At 51.1% G+C, this 18,600-nt stretch overlaps 1 protein-coding gene across 2 annotated transcripts in view; it reads right to left on the bottom strand.

The window, feature by feature from the left end:
- CABIN1 (calcineurin binding protein 1) overlaps positions 1-18,600 on the bottom strand; it is a 170,931-nt gene that overhangs the window by 58,633 nt on the left and 93,698 nt on the right. For both annotated transcript variants that reach the window (XM_012749260.2, XM_075996734.1), the window contains 2 exons: positions 18,279-18,457; positions 3,047-3,229 (listed from right to left, as the gene is read on the bottom strand). In XM_012749260.2, the coding sequence (XP_012604714.1) occupies positions 3,047-3,229; positions 18,279-18,457 (362 nt within the window). The remainder of the gene's footprint in view (positions 1-3,046; positions 3,230-18,278; positions 18,458-18,600) is intronic.

Below are 18,600 nucleotides of genomic sequence, written 5' to 3'. Positions count from 1 at the left end.
CCCAGCAATGGTGTTTCCCACAAAGTGCGGGCAGGCAGGCAGGCAGCTGGGCTCCTCAGGCTGTCCACCTGTCTCCAGGGTGGCCTCCTCCCACACATGCACTCCTCACCCGCCCTGCACGTGGCACACAGGCACCGTCACTAGGCCTCTACTTGACCGGGAAGGTGTGGCTAGGTGTGGTCACAGGCTGGCAGACCTGGTGTCCACTGCATGTATCACACAGGTGGTTGTCAATTCCACTTTGGGCTTTACCCTGTTGCCCTCAGAATTATATACCAGAGTGGGCTTGTGTTTAAGTGGGGAAACTGTGGGCAACTTTTTACTCTGTTAAAAATATTGAATCTTTACTGTTGTTAACTTCATACCTTCACATTTTTTTGAAGCTCTGTGCCCAGCAAAGGTGAGCTTCAGCTAGCTCCAGTAGACACTTCTGGGAAAACCTCTTTCCTTAAGACCCCTCAGTACAGGCCAGAGTGGAGAAAGCCTCTGGAGAGTGAAAGGAGGGAACTATGACAGCCAGAGCCTGGGGGACGCGGTGGGAGGGAACGCATCTCAGCGGCAGGCAGGGTGTGGCTATCAGATCTGTTCCTGCTTCCCCACAGCACCTAGCACCTGGAGTAGATCTGGACCTGTTATGCCTTGCTGCTTGATAACTGACACACACCGTGTGAGCACAGGCCTGCACCTACGACCTCCACAGTGGAGGGAGCAGCAGGCTGGTGGGGCCCACACCCAGTGCTGCAGCCCTGGCTTTCGTCAGGGAGGCCGCCAGCTGCTTGAGTCCTGGAGACGACAGTGGTTGGGCTGCTGCCCACTGGGAGCCCAGGGGAGTGCGTGTCAGATCAGAGACCACCACTGACCAAGAAGTGGTGGCCTAAAAGAACATTCTATTCTGGGCCCTGTCTGCTAGGCAAAGGCTCAGGAGGCATTCCCTGCTTTCCCTGGTACACCTACTCTCCTGACAGGAAGTCCATCAACTTAACCACTGTGAGTACCAGGAAAAGCTGGGCTTAGAGAGGAGGAAGATGCCCATGGAAGTAAGAGGCCTCATTTCAAGCCAACCAGCTACTGTGGTAACCTTTGGTTGTACCTGAAATTTCTTCACCAATGGCCCATATCTGGTCTGCTTAAACCACTGGTTCTAATGGAAGCAGGAAAGGGGCAGGAGGCTCCCCCTCGTGAGTCCAGAAAGGCCTGCACAGGCTGGGCCAGACCAAAGGCAACCTGCTCTCTGCTCAGTGCCCCCACGCCTACATCCCCACCCCACGTAAGGTGCAGAGGCCCATGATGAGACAGCAGCACCCACAGTGGCTCACTGCTTGACAGGCCTCAGAGCACAGTCGTAGGTCTCTCCTCTCCAAAAGTAAAAATCATCTTAAAGACTGGAAATGCTGTCTTAGAGCATTAGGAGTATAAATTACTTTTTTTTTCTTCCCATTCCAAACTTCCTATGGTGTACTTCTACCAGTTACAGTTACAGTTGACACACTGGCTGGGGACAGATAGCATAATGACTGCCTTTGTTGGTAAGAAAGTGCAGTGATGGCCTCATCTCTCAGCGGGGACCAGGTATAGGTAAATCCACCTGGTATGTCCCTACCCTGTGCCCTGTTACCTGGTCTATCCATTAAGAATCCCCTAATGGGGATACCTTCTCTAATCTATAGGGATCAATATCTCCTAAGGCCGGCCAGGGGAGGCTGGCAGGGAGCAGGGAGAGGCCTTCCCTAGTGTGAATGGCTCTGGACCCACAGCCACACCTAGGGGTGCACTCCCAAGCCTCAATTCTCCTACTCAGAGCCTGCAGGGCTAGGTCTGGGCCCTAGGTGTGCAGGTTATCACCAACTCTCCCCTGTCCAGCCAGCCCACCTAGAGAGGCAGCATGGGACAGTGATTAAGAGTACAGACCGACCTTGGGCAAATTCCTGACCCTCTGTGAATCTCAGGTTCTTCATCTACAAAATGGGAACTAGTCATAGTGCTTTTTCCCTAGGGTGGCTGGGAGGACCACATGAGTTAAAGCAGTACCTGGCACAGGACAGTCACGTATGGGTCTGGGTGGTGGTTGTTGCTATTTGGGAAGCACCTATATGCCCTGGCCAGAGTGGGAAAGCTTTCAAAGTCCATAGCAGACTAACCACGGCATAGAGCGACACTAGGAAGGCCCTGGCTGCCTGCAGTCTTCCAACAAGCCCAGATGTGGGGCTCTGCCTGCTGATTTTTCCATGAAGGGGCCCCAGGAGAGCTGGGCATACTCCAGACTCAGATTAGGGCTCTCTGCCAAAAAGGGGAGATTTTTCCTGAAGGCCTGATGTGATTCAGACTAAAAAGAAAACACATCTGTGACATTTAGGAACTAAAAACTTTTTTTTTTTTTTTTTTTTTTTTTGAGACAGAGTCTCGCTTTGTTGCTCAGGCTAGATTGAGTGCTGTGGCATTAGCCTAGCTCACAGCAACCTCAAACTCCTGGGCTTAAGCAATCCTGCTGCCTCAGCCTCCCGAGTAGCTGAGACTACAGGCATGCGCCACCATGCCAGGCTGATTTTTTCTATATATATTAGTTGGCAAATTAATTTCTTTCTATTTATAGTTGAGATGGGGTCTCGCTCTTGCTCAGGCTGGTTTCGAACTCCTGACCTTCAGCAATTCTCCCGCCTCAGCCTCCCAGAGTGCTAGGATTACAGGCGCGAGCCACCGTGCCCAGCCAACCAAAAAGTTTTTAAATAACCATTTACCAAGAAAAAAATAGGACACACTAATGTCATGGACACAGCTTTCCCTGGGCCAGGGGGTCATAACAACAAACGTCACTGAGCACACATGGTGCACTGGGCTCACTTGAGCACCCTCTGGAGATGCTTCCTCTAATCCTCACAATCCTAGGGGTGGGTACTGGGTTACCTCATCCTACAGGGAGAACAGAGGCCCCGAGAGGTGAGTAATTTGCCCAACCAAGGTCCCTGGGCCACTCTGGAGCCCGTGGTCTTCAGTTCTACCCAGACAGGACATTAAAGCAGTTCTAATTCACCAAGTTAGAGCTTCATACCTCTTTCCTCTGCCGGCCCTGGAATATCTTTACTGGTCAGTCCTGCTTGGGAACTGAAAGCAGGCAGCCTCTTCTCTGTGAAGGGCTTCCGGGATCCCTCCAATGAGCTGGTAGGCTCATTAAAGAAGTCCTGCGTCGAGCTGGAGTCTGAGAGCACCACGGCTGTGCTGTCCTGGCTGCGGTCTGAGGGGAGAAAGAGGGCAGGAGGGTAGGAGCATGAACCCACACCACCTCCAGCATGGAGGAGCCTCCCCAGGTTGAGTCTCCCTGCCGGTGGCCTGGGGACTGCCCTGCCTGCACAGCAGCTGGCCTAAGCATAGCCACGCTGATGCTACTGAGCCCAACACATTCGGAGGCCACTGAAACACTCACCAAAAGACCCAATCTCCATGGTCAACCTTCCTGAGGGTTTCCCCAAACAGTGGGTTCTGGTAAATGTTTAACAATCAGCTCTCAGGAGGGCAAAAACTCTGCTTTATATCATTTACTGATTTCTATGGTGTAAATATCCCACCATGGTTGATCTTAAGCTACCAAGGTGCTGTCACAGAACTTGAAGTTGGAAACAGATGCACGGTAGCCACCAATATATGGTATTTCTACCATATAGGATTTAATAGAGAAATAACTGCAGTGGCAAAAGAACTCAGCAAAAAATTTTAACCTGTTGTCAAAAGTCATCCGTGGCCTCAAACTAGTCTAGGTCATCTAGATCCCTGGGAGTCAGACACAAAGAGAGTTTGTACTTATTGATTGTTTGTACTTATTGTACAAGTACAAACAACAAGTTTGTACTTATTGGCTCTTTCCTGGGACCTCCACAGGTGCTTACTACAAATCCTGGGGGCAGGGTGGGGTGGGAGATTGAGGAAACTTCCCAGGAGTGCAGGCCTGGAAGGGAGGAGTGGCTGCTGCTGTGGGAAAGCCAAGAAGCCTGCCTTGATCCTTCTCTCCTAAGGAACAAAAGCCTTCAGCCACAAAGGAAGGGCAGGAACTGTTGCTTCCAGGGTACAGGTGGAGACTGACTGCGGTTGGAAAGTGAAAAGAAAAACCCTTCCTCCCCAAGGGAGAGGCAGGAAATCATCCAGGGCCAAACATTAGAGGTCTCCTACCACTGGGGCAGGGGCAGGATCACGGAGAAAGCCCCATCCCTGTGACACAGCCTCAGCGTGAGGTTGGACCAAGACAACAGAGAATCACCCCTGCTCCCTACCCCAGGCTAACAAGCACCAAGTAACAAGCAGAGCAATCTACTGCAGGCAGAGGGCAAGGGCATGGGGGGAGACCCTCCCCAAGGTATATAAGCAGGCCTAACGCTGATGGTAGAATTGAAAATCGGCTCCCATCTTAAGCACAAGGTAACATGAAAGGAATGCACTGAAGGTAATCACAGCAACAACAAAGCCCAACGCAGCTCAACTTCTAACCAGCCTAACTGCACTTCCCCTACTAGCAGCCTAGAAACAGATGAGGGAAGCCTATTCCGGGCATAAATATTCTTTATTTTAGTCTCTTCTATCCTACACATATCATGTGGTATTCAATATAAAAATCGTGAAACATATACACACATTAAAAAAAGAAAAAAAAAGTATAATACATTGTCAAGAGACAAAACAACACAACCAGACTCATAGATGACCCAGATGTTGAAAACTTGTGGGGGAATATAAAACAACTAAGATTAATGAGATTCATAAATAATGATTAGCATGTTCAAGTTTATAGTAGAAGAGCTTAACAACATGATGTACAGATAGGGAATTTCAGGAGTAAGATGGAAGTTATAAGCAAGAGTCAAACGGAAATGCCAGCAATAAAAACACAGCAACAGAGCAGGATGCCTTTGCAGCCTTCTCAGCCAGTGTGACACAGTGGATGGGGGAAAATCAAAGCTTGAAAACAGTCAATAAAGATAGTCTCTGATATGGTTTGACTTATGATTTTTCAATTTTACTATGGTGTGAAAGCAATACACATTCAGTAGAAACCGAATTTTGATCTTTTCCCAGGCTAGTGATATGTGGTACAATATTCACAGAAGATATTCAACACTTTATTATAAGAAAGGCTTTGTGTTAGAGATTTTGCCTAACTGTAGGCTAATGTAAGTGTTCTGGGCATGTTTAGGGCCGGCTAGGCTAAACTATGATGTCTGGTAGAATGCACTTTTGACTTACGATGCTTTCAACTTACGATGGCTTTATTGGGACATAACCCAACCGTAAGTGGAGGAGCATCTGTAATCCAAATTGAGAGGAAAAAGAGTGGGGGAAGGATCAAAACAGAGCATCCAAATGATCTAACACATTACCTGGAGTCACAGAAGGAGACAAGAGAGAAACAGGACAGAAGAAACATTTAAAGACATATGACTAAGAATTTTCTAAAAATAATGAAAGACATCAAATCACTAAGAATCTCAGAGAACACCAAGCAGGGAAAAGACCCCTCCACACAACATTAAAAAAAAAAAATCAATCTAGGTGCACCATATTCAAACTGCTGAAAACCAAAGATACAGAGAAAATCTTAAAGGCAGTCAGAGAAAGACAAATCAGGTGTGGAGGAACAAAGTGAAGAACTACAGCAGACTTCACATCAGAAATTAAGCAAATCAGATAGTATTTTTATTTTTATTTTATTTTATTTTTTTTTTTTGAGACAGAGTCTCGCTTTGTTGTCCAGGCTAGAGTGAGTGCCATGGCGTCAGCCTCGCTCACAGCAACCTCAAACTCCTGGGCTCGAGTGATCCTTCTGCCTCAGCCTCCCGAGTAGCTGGGACTACAGGCATGCGCCACCATGCCTGGCTAATTTTTTTATATATATATATCAGTTGGCCAATTAATTTCTTTCTATTTATAGTAGAGACGGGGTCTCGCTCTTGCTGGTTTTGAACTCCTGACCTTGAGCAATCCGCCCGCCTCGGCCTCCCAAGAGCTAGGATTACAGGCGTGAGCCACCGCGCCCGGCGAGATAGTATTTTTAATGTGTTGAAAGAAGTCAATATAATTCTATACTAAAAAAATCTATACTCAGTAAAAATAACTCTCAAAAAAATACTTTTCAGACAAACTATAGATTCGTTACCAGCAGATCTAAGTTATAAGAAATGTTAACCCTCTTAGTGCGGTGGGCCGAAATATTGGCTTTTGTGCCTAAAAGCCGATATTTCGGCCTGCCGCACTAAGAGGGTTTAAAGGTAGTTCTTCAGGTAGAATGAATATGCAACCAGAAAGAAAGGTAGATCTATGGATCTACCTATAGAAATGAAGTTTCCCAGAAACGGTTAAAGTAATGGCAAATATAGAAGACATTGTTTTGTTTTTTTTTATTTTCCTAAAATATTATTGACTACTTTCTAAGCAAAAGTAGTAGCAATGTATTGGGAGGCTTAAAGCATACATGGAACTAAAACAGATGAAAACAAAAGTACAAAGATGGGAGGCTCTTCCACTGCCTGTGAGGTAGAACAATATCATCTAAGAAGGAATACTGTGAGTAATTAAAGATCTATTTTGTTAACTCTAAGTCAACAACTACATTTTTTAAAAGAGAGATATCATAAATAAAAAACCAATAGTAGAGATAAAATAGGCCCTTAAAAAATAAACTTTGAACTTTGTGTACCTGAAAGTAAACCTTCAATGAACTAGGAATCAAGAGAGCTAAGTTCTAGTTGCTCTTGTGCCACTTACTAGTTGTGACCTTGAGCAAGTAGGTCGCTTCCCCACCTAAAAATTGCAGCCACATATAATCTCAGAGACGTCCAAGCCACACTGGCTTCTGGGGACAAGGAGAAAGGCAGACACAGTCCCGTGGGGCCCTCCAACCCATTGCCCAGGATTAGTGCCTACTAGGCAATCACAAGGGCAGGCATAAGCTGCTTGGTGGGCAAACTTGCAACAAAACATGAAGTTGTTTGCAGAAAGTTGAAAGCCTGCAATCTGGAAGATCCAGGTTGTCAAGAGTTGAAAGTCTGCTTTGTCACTTATTACCTCCAAGAGCCTGCGCCAATGCCATAATTATTTATACTTCAGTTTCCTCACACATAAAATTGTGACAATACAAGTGCCCACTTCATGGAACTGTTATGAGGCTTAAATAGGTTACTACACGTAAATTGCTTGAATAGGTACCTTATACACAGTAAATATTCATGAAATGTCAGCTCAATTACCAATACTATTATTTCACAGAACCTGTACATGTTTTATCTCTAATGTCTCAAATCTGTCCCACTCAGATTTAGCTCTGAATGGGCCATACTGGAGCCAGTGTCTGAACAGCAGCATGTTGATGGGTGGTAACACTGCCACAGCTGGCTGTCAAAGTGGGCTGGCCTGCCCAGAGGACCTGAGGATGGGCCTGTGCTCCAAGGGGTGCCCCACTGCTCTGGCCTCTTTACCCACATCTCATCATACACCAGGGTCTGGGAACAGTGACCTTATCGGCGGCACCATTCAACCTGCCACAGCCTATCCTCCATAGCTGCCTTTGCAATGTCCTCTGCCCAGTAACTGATGGGTCATCAGTAACAGCTGAGCTGACAGAGCAATTAGAAATGGGGACTTGGGCCGTGCATAAGACTGCTGAGCAGGGAAGCAGGCACCTGCCTGGACCCTCTGCCTCACACTCAACAAGAGCTCTTTCCTGATTCACAAGGCCAGAATACAAGGCTCCATGAACACTGAATGGGGCTCACGGGCAGGCCTGTAGCCCTTGCAAGAAGGCCCAAACCCAAGTCCCCATGGTAAGGGGACCAAGAAGAGTCAGGGAAGCCCTTTGCCATCTGTGTGGAAAGAGAGGACTGGCAATGGAGACCCTTTGCCCCAGAGGTCTTATAGGGTCATTGCAGGAACTTGGAACTTGGGGTCCCAGACTCACATTTCAATCCCACATATGCCACTTAGGGGCTGGGTGACCTTGGCCTAATGATTTTGCTGCTCTAGGCCCCAACGTCATGCTTTTTAACTTGGCTGCCATTGTCCCCACCTCTGCCCCAACACATATGTGGCATCTCCACAGGGGCCTGGCCTAATCCCTGGCATACATGAGTGACAGCCCAGTGACCCCTCCTGCCCTGCTAACGCATTCATTCTGGCCCTGACAGTGAGAACTCTGATGGCTCAGACAATGCTCGTGAGGTTTCAGAGTCTCGGGAAGATGGCAGGCCATATCCCTGCAGTTGAAGTTCCCCTGACAGTCAGGCGAGGGCCCACTTTCCTCAGCCAGTGTGAGACCAGCTGAGGTCACTGCACGAATGAGCAGCACAGCCTGCAGTGAGCTTCAGGAAGCAGGCCTCGCTGGGATGATTTCACTGATTGGCATGCTGCCCACCAGCTCACAAGCTACTGGGCTCCAGGCCTAAAGGAATCGCCAATTTGGTAGAATCCCAGCTGTGATCATTATGAAAACCAAGGCTTAGGCAAATGGATATTCACTCCTAACATGTAAATGCCCTTTTGATGCTGTAATGTGAGGAAACCACTGATCCACCAGAGCGTGCAGTGAAGGCGGCCAGACCTCAACAGAAACTGTGTGGGCAAGAAAGGATAGCATGCTGTGCTCTGGGGGCTTCTGCTCCCCTATGAGCAACAACTGAGTAAGGACTCTGCTGAGCCTCTTTTAGAGTAACATCCACAGCAACAATAGCCACAGTAGAGGAGCAGGACAAGCATGAGCTGAGGGACCCAGCAGAGACAGGGGCTTTGCCAGGCCCTTTCTTGAACCTCTCAGACATGTGTGAGAACCCTCTGGGGCAAAGGGTCTCCATTGCCAGTCCTCTCTTTCCACACAGATGGCAAATGGCTTCCCTGCTTCTTCTTGGTCCCCTCACTGTGGGGACTTGGGTTTGGGACTTCTTGCAAAGGCTGCAGGACTTCCCATAAGCACGATTCAGTGTTTATGGAGCCTGAAAGCATGGAGAGCAGTGACTGGCATTGGCCCTGGAGGGCACCATACTGGTTCTGCACAGGCCCTTGTCCCGGGGTGATCAAGATACCTAGGTGTCCCTGAGGAAGGCACAGGGCTTACCACAGTCCTGTGGTGCCACCTGCAGGTCATGGTGCTAGGGTGGGCTGTGGGGCAGAGCTGGAGAGGCAGAGGCTGTGCACAACTGAGGGACCCTGGCTGGCCTGTAAAGCAAGATAGTGGAGAGAGGCTTGCTAAGGTTCCTGCCTACCCCAAGGGGGTGGCGTGCACCACGAGAGGGACTCTGGGGACACGTATACCTGAGAAATAGAGGACAACTGCTTCTCTTCAAATGAGAGCCACCAACAGGGGGACTCTGCTCCTTTCAGGTCTTGTGTATCTGAAAGGGCTAGCACAGCCTACTTAAAATGACTGATTTTGAATACTAAGAATCAACTCAAGGTCCCATACCAAGAAGCCAGTCAGGTCAAAAGAAAACCAAGTTTCATTTCTTTTACATCAATAGAGTAAAAGGGATACATGAAAAAGCTCTTAAAGAAGGGCTCTACCTGGGCAGATGGTGCCCCCTTCCCCTAGTTCCTCCCCTCCTGGGGAATTAAACTTTCTCTGGTACAGCTGACTGAGGACCTCAGGGAGCCACAGACAGATAGATGGTGGGGGAAGTTCGCCAGGAACATCGCAGGGCACGTGAAAAGGACCCTCCTCCTGTCACTAGCTGGGCTGCTGTGGATGGAACAGCTCAGGGGCTGGGCGAGGTGAGGCAGGGAGGACAATGGGTCATGGTGCTGGGAAGAAAAACAGGAGGCCAGCCTTAGATCCCCAAACCTGAGGAACTGATTGGGCAGGCAGCAGGGAGGGCTGCCTGGACTGGGTGTGCAGTCCAGAGCAGACCCGCTCCTGAAATGGGAAGCCCCTGACTTGGGAGGTTCCTTGGAAGGATGCTGTTGACTGCTGTCTTTTCCCCACTCCCAGCAGGCCCCTCTGAAGGGTCATCTCTCAGGTCACCAGGCCTACAACCAAGTGCGGGCCAGTGTACCCAAGGAAGGCCTAGAATGGGGAAAACTTCTGGGAGAGCAGGGGAAAGGTTCCTCTGGGGTAGGGCCCCACCCACTAGCCATGTGCCTTTGGGCAAGGATCAACCCTCTCTGAGCCATCCTCTGCCTGCCCTCTGGACAAGTGAATTCAGCCTCACTCTGCCCATGCACATCGGGGAGCCTGAGGGTGGGTAGAGGGGGGGATTTTGGTGTAAGGAACACAGCTTTCAGTCAGCTGCAAGCTGAGCTTCTAGGCCTGGCTCCAGTCCTACCCTCCTCCATGAAGCTGTCCTAGAGCCTGCCACCAAGGGTTCAAATGGGGTGATAAACAACCTTGTGTGCTAATGGCCTGTGCTGAGCCCTCAGAGGACCAGGTCGATATGCTGATGCTCTGCAGGCAAAGGCTACCAAGCCTAGCGGCAGAGGCCCTCTATCTATCTGCCTGGTCTGGCCTGGCAGAGGAAGGCCAGATGGGAGAAGTCCAAAGTAGGCAGCGCTGGCTATCATTCCGCAGAGGGGCCTGGGGCAGGGTTTTTCTGGGAGCCCTGGTTCTGAGGCAAAGCAAGAGATAGAAGGAAAGCTTTTTTTTTTTTTAATAGACAAGGTCTCACTCTGTCACCTGGGCTATAGTGCAGTGGCATCAGCAAAGCTCACTGCAACCTCAAATTTCTGGACTCAAGTGAGCCTCCTGCCTCAGCCTCCTGAGTAGCTGGCACTACAGGCGTGAGCTACGGCACCCAGGGAGAGCTGATTTCTTTAAGGAGCTGCCTGGAGGCTAATAGGAAGGAGGACTGGCACTAGCAAGCAAGCTATAGGCTGGCCCTGCTCTTCTTTTCAGAATACTCTTTTAAATTCTGCCCCCACAAAACCTGTTCATACTAATTAATATTTGTGACAAGATTATAAATATTTGATTATCTTACTGTTGATCACTGGAACATTTCAAGTCTATGCATCTGGTCCACTCCAGCCTTTCCTCTCTGAATCCTTAGGGGGATGTGCATCTGCCAGCCAACTGCTGACTAAACCACCTACTCTGAGCCTTGGCATCTCCGCTGCCAGGGTGGGACCTGCAGGGCACACTGCAAAGGAAGGAGAGCTGGTGCCACAGGGTTGGGACCTGACTCAGTGACAGAAAGGCTGCCCGTTGCACTTGGTATGATAGCAGACTGTGTTCCTTGGACAGTCCCAGGATTTCCAGGCCAGGCTAACAGTGCTCTTTAGTTACAAGAGACAAGTTTCCAGTGTCTCCTTAAATGTCTTTTCTCCATTTGCTCCAGTGGTAAGACCAGAAACAGCTCACAGCCATTTTCCATCAGCTCAAGGCAGTGAAAGTCTGAGGAAAAAAATGTGTGGCTGTGCCATCAAAAACTGCAGTAACTCTGACTAGTGAACCCTGAAAAGATCACAAATATCCTGCCATCTAGAAAACAGGTTTATAAGAACCATAAACTTGGGTGGCATTAATATTTTGAAAAATTTCTGACTGGATAAAACCTGCCTCAGTTGGTCCCTGCTGCCCAGCCACCAGGAAAGAACACATCCACCAAAAGCAGGGCTGGCCGTGCCCATGTCAGGCTGAGGATACTCGACAGATGCCAAAGAGAAGTGACACCAGAAAGCTGGAGGCACCAAGAGAGGGGCAGACACACAGTAGGCAGCAGGTGGGCAGGAGGGCATCACCATGGGGGCCAGGCTGCACCCTCTGCCCTTTCTCTGCCAGTGCTTGTGGGCAAGGGCTAACTGAGCATCACCAGGCACCTCGAAGGCCAACGCGCTGAGACAGTGGCGTTGCCCTGCTGGGAGCCTGATGCTCAGGGCTGGGAGAAGCCACCTCACTGTGTATCTCTCACCCTGCACTTTGAGCCAGGAAAGGCACTGACCAGGGAGGCCGTGGGAGGTCTTAAACGTTTTCCTGGCCAAAGGCAGGTGGGCAGCCCCTTGACACAGACACCGAGGGAAGAGGGGCAGATCTGCTGCTAGGTGTGAGGCTGAACCCCACAGCCATCTAGTGAGCTTCCCAGGAAGGCTTTTCAGAGAAAGCATGACCTTAGAGCCCAAAAGAGAGACCCTATGAGCACGTCACTCCCTACTGACCACAGCAAAGGGCCCACCCCTTTGGGCCCAGCTGCTCTCCAAACTCTCTCTCCACCCTAGTTACCTCAGTATCTAAATATTGTAGGATCCTCTGACCTCCACATCTTTGTCCCCATTGTCCTCCACCCAAAATGGCCTTGCAGGCCTCTCTGGAGGCCCACCTCCTCTAGGAAGTTCTCCCAACCCATCAAGCCGCAGAACTTGCTCCCTCTTGCCAGCTCACAGCATTCCCTCTTGGCACTGACCACCGCCCCATGATAGCACCTAGGGATACCACATCCAACCTGGCAGCAGAATCAGGGTGTCCTTATCTCGGCTTTCCCCACAGCACCTGTTTCCATGCTGGCACACGGGAGGCGCTCAATAAATGCTATGACTAGCTATGGCCTGAAGAGGTTTTCAAAAAGGTTAAGAACGAAACTGAGGAGAACAAAGGAGGTGACTGGCTCTGCGTGGACAGCCTGCCCAGTCCCTGCTCCCATTGGGAATAAGCAGGACAACCTGAGACAAGCCTCTACTCGGAGGCTTTCCCACTTCCAGAAGGTCTGTTTACAGGAATGTAGCGTTCCTGCCAGAACCTGGCTTCCCCTTGGCCCTGCGAGGGAAGCCCAGGCCAGGCCTGCCCTTCAGGACTGACTGCCATTGGCAGCTCCCTGCCCTCCGCAGCTTGGCCATGGTGGGCTGCAGACACAAGCCCCACACTAGAGCCTCAAGGCTACTGTGCACAATTTGCATTTTTACACATTTTGTTTTCATAAAGATAATTTAGTATCTTAGAGTCTGTTGCCTTCATAATTTTTTTAAAGCAAGAAAAGAGCAAAGCAATGGAAATACAGCATGGAGCCACCTGCTGGGCAGGTGGGTGGGCAGTGTGGGGAGGCCACACTGCATCTGCATCCGGCCAGAACTGGGGAGATGGGCCACTGGCAAAAGCCAAGTACATCACACACACACTCTCCAATCACAGGACCAGCAGATATGAAGGCGCTCCTGGTGACAGGGGAAGCAGGGAGCCGGACTGAGGGCTGAGCATGCGGTCTGCGCTGTTCCCTGAAGCGAGCCGTGACAGGTGCAAGCAGAAAGACAAGTCTGGAGAACAGAGTGTGGTTAGGGTTAGGGGCAGCACGGGCAATATTGGTGGAGGCAGCGTGGGGCGAACAGGCGAGGATGAGCACAGACCGCACACGACACAGACGCTGACGGCATGGTGGGTGAGGATGGATGGCCACGACGGGGGCTTGGCACAGGAAGGCCCATAGCCTACAACCTGGGGCTCAGGGCAGCCTGAGGCTCCTCAATGGCCCTGTTCATGCTGCCAATGAGGCTAGGTGGGGATGGCCTACAACTGTGGATACCCCCCACGGCTCCCACTCTCTGGCCCCCAGGCTTGCTCCCTCTCCCCACCCCCACAGTAAACACCAACACATCCCTCAGATCTTGGATAAGCTCTGCCTCCTCAGGGAGGCTTCTCACCCCACCAAGTGGTCAGGCCAGGTCTTTCTGGGTAGGTGAACACCGCCTCCGCAGTGCTGGTGTTGGTTGCACCCTGACCCTCAGCTGTGTAACCGGCCGATTTGCACCAGCTTCCTCTACTAAGAGCCTACACAGGGACCAGGGCTGTCCTGTGCACCCAGCACAGAACTGATGGGACACCTGGATGGGCATGGCCATGGGCTGGCCACAAACCCCAGAGAGGACTTAGTTCCAGACTAACCAAAGGGCAAGGCCCCTGACCTCTGAGGCCTTTTCAGGCTCTGGCATTTTGAGGTGACATAGCACATGACAGGCAGACAGCAAGGGTCTTAGTTCAACAGAGCCACTACAGACACATCCCAAAGGCTGGCTGAGCTGGGCCAAGTGATGGACCGAGCCATTCTCTAACAGCCCTGCTCCCTCCACGGAGGCACCTCCAGTGAGGAGGAAACAGCACAAGATGCCTCTCTATTAGGCTGGACAGGCAGGGAGCCTTCCCAGTGTAACCCCGCCCCTGGGCCAGAGGTGGAGGGAGCTTTAGACCCACTCTCTCTCACCTTCACCCTGACTGTAGTGGGCAGTCCTGGATGAGAGCCTGCCTGTCCTGAGCTCTGTTTTCTCTTGGGGAAACAAGGACATGGCCAAGCCTACAGGGCAGCTGTGAAGATGGAGACATGCTCCTACCCACAGGCACATGCCCAACGTCCAGCACAGAGCAAGCACACAGTGCTACATGGTGGGGCTTAATTACATACATGCACACAGGCGCGCGCGCACACACACGCGCGAGCATACCAAATTGAATCTGAAGAGGAGTAGAGATTTTGTTCAGCAATCTCTTTATGCTCTGTTTGAACATGTGTAAAGAGCAAGCATTGGGAGCCCCTTGAAGGTCACAAGGTGACCTCATGTCACTTTTTTTTCCTGGTCAGGAAGTGTCAACACTAACGATTTCAGCACTGTGGGCAAATTCCAAGAGATCAATGGGAGGGAGAAGTCAGTCAGGCAGAAGGACAATTGGGCAGAGCTGCCAGCAGCAGTGGCAGCCCGTGACTAAGCTTTCTCTCCCCTCTCTGTTCTCTCTCCCCCTCCTTGGCTTGACCAGAGGACCCCTCTCCTCAGGTCAGCTGTGGGTGCCCTTCTGGCCACTCCATGAGAGCTGTGGACAGGCTGCAGGAAGCTCCCAGCCCTAGTGTGGGTGACAGGAGGCTGCAGGTGAGGGTGGTTCAGAGAGCAAATTTGAGTCCTGCAAAGCTGCTATTATCAAATGTCAAGCTACCTACCATATACCTGGAGTTTTTTTTTTGTTTTTTTTTTGAGACAGAGTCTTGCTTTGTTGCCCAGGCTAGATTGAGTGCCGTGGTGTCACAGCCTAGCTCACAGCAACCTCAAACTCCTGGGCTCAAGCAATCCTCTTGCCTCAGCCTCCCGAGTAGCTGGGACTACAGGCATGTGCCACCATGCCTGGCTCATTTTTTCTATATATATTAGTTGGCCAATTAATTTCTTTCTATTTATAGTAGAGATGGGGTCTCACTCTTGCTCAGGCTGGTTTTGAACTCCTGACCTCGAGTAATCCTCCTGCCTTGGCCTCCCAGACTGCTAGGATTATAGGCATGAGCCACCATGCCTGGCCTACCTGGAGTTATTTTTCTAAATCTACATCCAATTGGAAGAGATTGCATCTGACTTCTGGTTTGAAGCAAAAGACCGTAATGTGGAGAGGCGGCTCTAATGCAGGCTCTCTTGACTGCCCAAGGTAAGTCCAAGTGCTTGGCTCCTTCTCCCACTGGTGGCAAATTAGTTGGCTCCATGGGGCAGGAGACTGTGACCCAGAAAACCTGATGCCCAGGCCTACTCCGGGGCTGCTATTTCAGCACTGCCTGCCCTCTTCTGAGGCCACACCACTGGCTGGACAGAGTTGGGGTGCAAACCAAGGTGACTGGCCCCAGAGGCCATGCTCCTCCCTCTGTGCAGTGCTAGCTGGTCCTCGCCTGGCACCACTGGGTCCTGGAGAACTGCATCTAGGAGGAGGCTACAGCATGATAGCACTTTTGTTCAATACTCATGAAGAAAACATTACCCTCATTCTACAGGTGAGAACCTAGATCCCTCTGACTCCAGGGCCTGCTGTGCCCTTGCCTCCCTGTCTGACCTTAACTGGGTCCCTGAACATCCCCATGCCTGCTTCTCCTCAGCTATATATATCAGGGCCTGGTGGTAGGAAGGCTCAGTGGTGGCCAGAAATGAACACCCCTATCCTCCCAAAGGAGACCTGAGGCTGGTCTCAGGCCAAAAAGCTGAGTGTAAAGTGGAAGCCACATGTTTTTTTCCCAGGGCCTGGTCCAGAAGCAGGAGTGGAGGTGGACAGCGTGGCCCCTTGAGGCCACCAGCGCATCCCCTGACACTAGCAATCTGCTGCTTCTGCCTGGATCCTGGGCCTTCCCTAGGAACCAGTGCAGCTGCTGAAAGTGCATCTGTAACATTCTAAGATCATGGCTATTTTAGGTCCCAAACATTTTCATGTTGCAGACACTGCTTTCACTCAGAGGTGAAGAGGATAAGGAAGGCTGAGTGTCCTAAAAGCACTGTGCAGCCATGCCTGGCAAGAGCCCACAGCATGGCCAAAGGCTCCACAACATCAACAGGAATCACTTTGAAAAAAAATTTTAATAAGTATTAAAAAATGTACAACTATTGAAACTATATTTGAATTTATTTGTATCCCTACCTCTGCAGACTTCCAGAATAAATAACTACTATGTTGGTACTGAGGACCTGTCATGCCTGGAGCCCACCTCAAGCACTCTGCTGTGGCTCCCAGACAGCTTATGCCACATGCACCAATATGGGGCACCTGGGCAGTGGGTGCCAGTGGCATCATGGCCTCCTTTCTGAGGCTATCCTGCCTCCCTCCTTCCCTGTTCCTGGGGCCGCACTCAACCCTATGGGCTGACAGCCAAGCATGCTGGCGCCTGTGGACTGAGCTTGGTGGCAGCCTGCAGGACTGTGGAGGATGGTACTGGTGTTCCCCAGCCCAGGTGTGCACAAGCAGGGCCAAGCTGCATGTGGACAATCATGAAAGGCAGTCCTCTCTTGTGAAAATCTGGCATGGGACCTGGCAGAAACAAATTACCAGAGCTGAGATTAACTGCTAATATGTTTTCTCAATACTCTTTCTTTATTTCAGACAATGTGGTGATGGGATCCCCATACTCTCAAGAATGAAAGGCTGGGCACAGGGTGGCTGTCCTGGTTAATGTGAGTTAACTAAGAAGGGGAGAAAGGATCTTACTTAGGAAACATCTGCAGAACTGAAGCCTGGAGGCGCAGGTGGCTCAGCTCCTCCCACCTCTGCTTAACACCCTGGCATGGGCAGGGAGGTGCCAACACTGGGACTGGGGGTAATGACACAAACCTGTTGGGAGGTGATGGAGCACGCAGCACCCACACTCAGATCCTCAGCCTCTCTCAACACGCATGCTGCAGATCCAAACCTAATCGGGTGGGGACACTGCAAATCTCCCATCCTTGCTTGAGATCAGCAAATACTACCCCATGAGAAGTTGAGCACTGGCCTTGTTGTACTTCTCTAGCACTTCCCCTGGCCTGCTCTCAGCCCCTGCCCACTGAACTCAGGAAGCAGGGGTGGGTGCCTGTACTCTCCAAGACCCCGTTGCACCAGGCAGGAGTCTCAGCAAGGGGTTAGAACCAAGGTGCAGCCCCACCCCAACCTCCTGCACCCCCCTTCCACACACAGCTCTGTGCAGGGCCTCAGCTTCAAGGCTACTGTGGTGCCCCAGAGGGCCCTTCTTCCTCCAAGGAGCCACTCTATAAGGACCACGTGGCAGGAGGCACAGCCCTGAGGCCAATCCCACCCACCTAGGGGTGTCCCCTCACCCTAGGGAAGGGAGAGCAAGGCCTGTTTTCCCCAAGCCCAGATGAAATGAGGGACATGGGAGTGAGGGCCCAGGTGTCTCAGCACCGTCACTACCTTCTCACTACTTCAATGGCCCTCTAAGTTCACCAGTTTGGCTCATCTCAGCAAATACTCTGTCACCAGCTTACTTCTATAAAAATGAGAATATGAAGAAATTGAGCTACAGGCCAACATGCAAGCCTCCTAATGTTAGTAAGGAATGTGGTTGAATGGTCGCCACCTGCCTCATCCCACATGGGACAGCCTCACACATGGCCCCAGGTGATCCCCGTCAACAACTGTCTGGATTCCCAGGGGTGGCAGACACCACCAGTCATGGCCTTCCCATAACGGTCAGAAGGACACAGCAGTAACAATGTGCTGCTGAACAACGCGAGCGTCACTAGGCTGACTATGCCAGGAGCCACTCCAGGAGGCCCACTGTCTTCCAGCTGTCCTTCAAAGTAGACATCAGTGTCCCCATTTTGCAGGTGGGAAGCTGCAGGCTCAAAGAGGCATAATGCCTTAGTCCAGCCTGCCCCTACCCCAGCTCCCAGGTGGGCAAGCTGGCAGGTGGCGACCCTGAGCATGTCTTGGAAGCACAAGAATCACCGTGAGTCCATGAGGTTAATGAACAGCCGCAACATTGCCCGTGTCACCACAGACCCAGCACCCCCCCTCACCGAAACAAAGCGACAAAATGAAGTCGCCCGAGCACCCTCCCAGTGATTGGTGTGCCGCCCTGGGCTGGCAGTAGGGAGAACAGGGACTGTACCGTCCGGCGTCGCCTGCTGGTGGGGTTTTTTACATTTGACGTAATCGTGGTCAATCGGAGTAGCTGTGTAAGGTGGGGATGTCAGACCTGGGCCAGAGGAGGAGGGGAGGGAGGCTCCGGGGCCCGGCAGTGTCCCAGCTGAAGAGTGGGAGTCCTCATCCACCAGGCAGGCCTTCTCCCTGTGGGGACAGAGGGTTGAGGGATGGGTCAGAGTCTCCGTACCACACTGAAACAGACATGTGTGCTCGTGGGTCCGTGCCCTTCCCAGGGTCCGTTGCTCCCATGCACCTCCAGTGATGTATGGAGCCCACAGCTGCCCCCA

Source organism: Microcebus murinus, chromosome 22, assembly GCF_040939455.1.
Source record: "Microcebus murinus isolate Inina chromosome 22, M.murinus_Inina_mat1.0, whole genome shotgun sequence".
Classification (NCBI taxonomy): domain Eukaryota; kingdom Metazoa; phylum Chordata; class Mammalia; order Primates; family Cheirogaleidae; genus Microcebus; species Microcebus murinus.
Note: the sequence above shows the minus strand (reverse complement) of the source record. Positions and strands in the feature narration are given on the sequence as shown.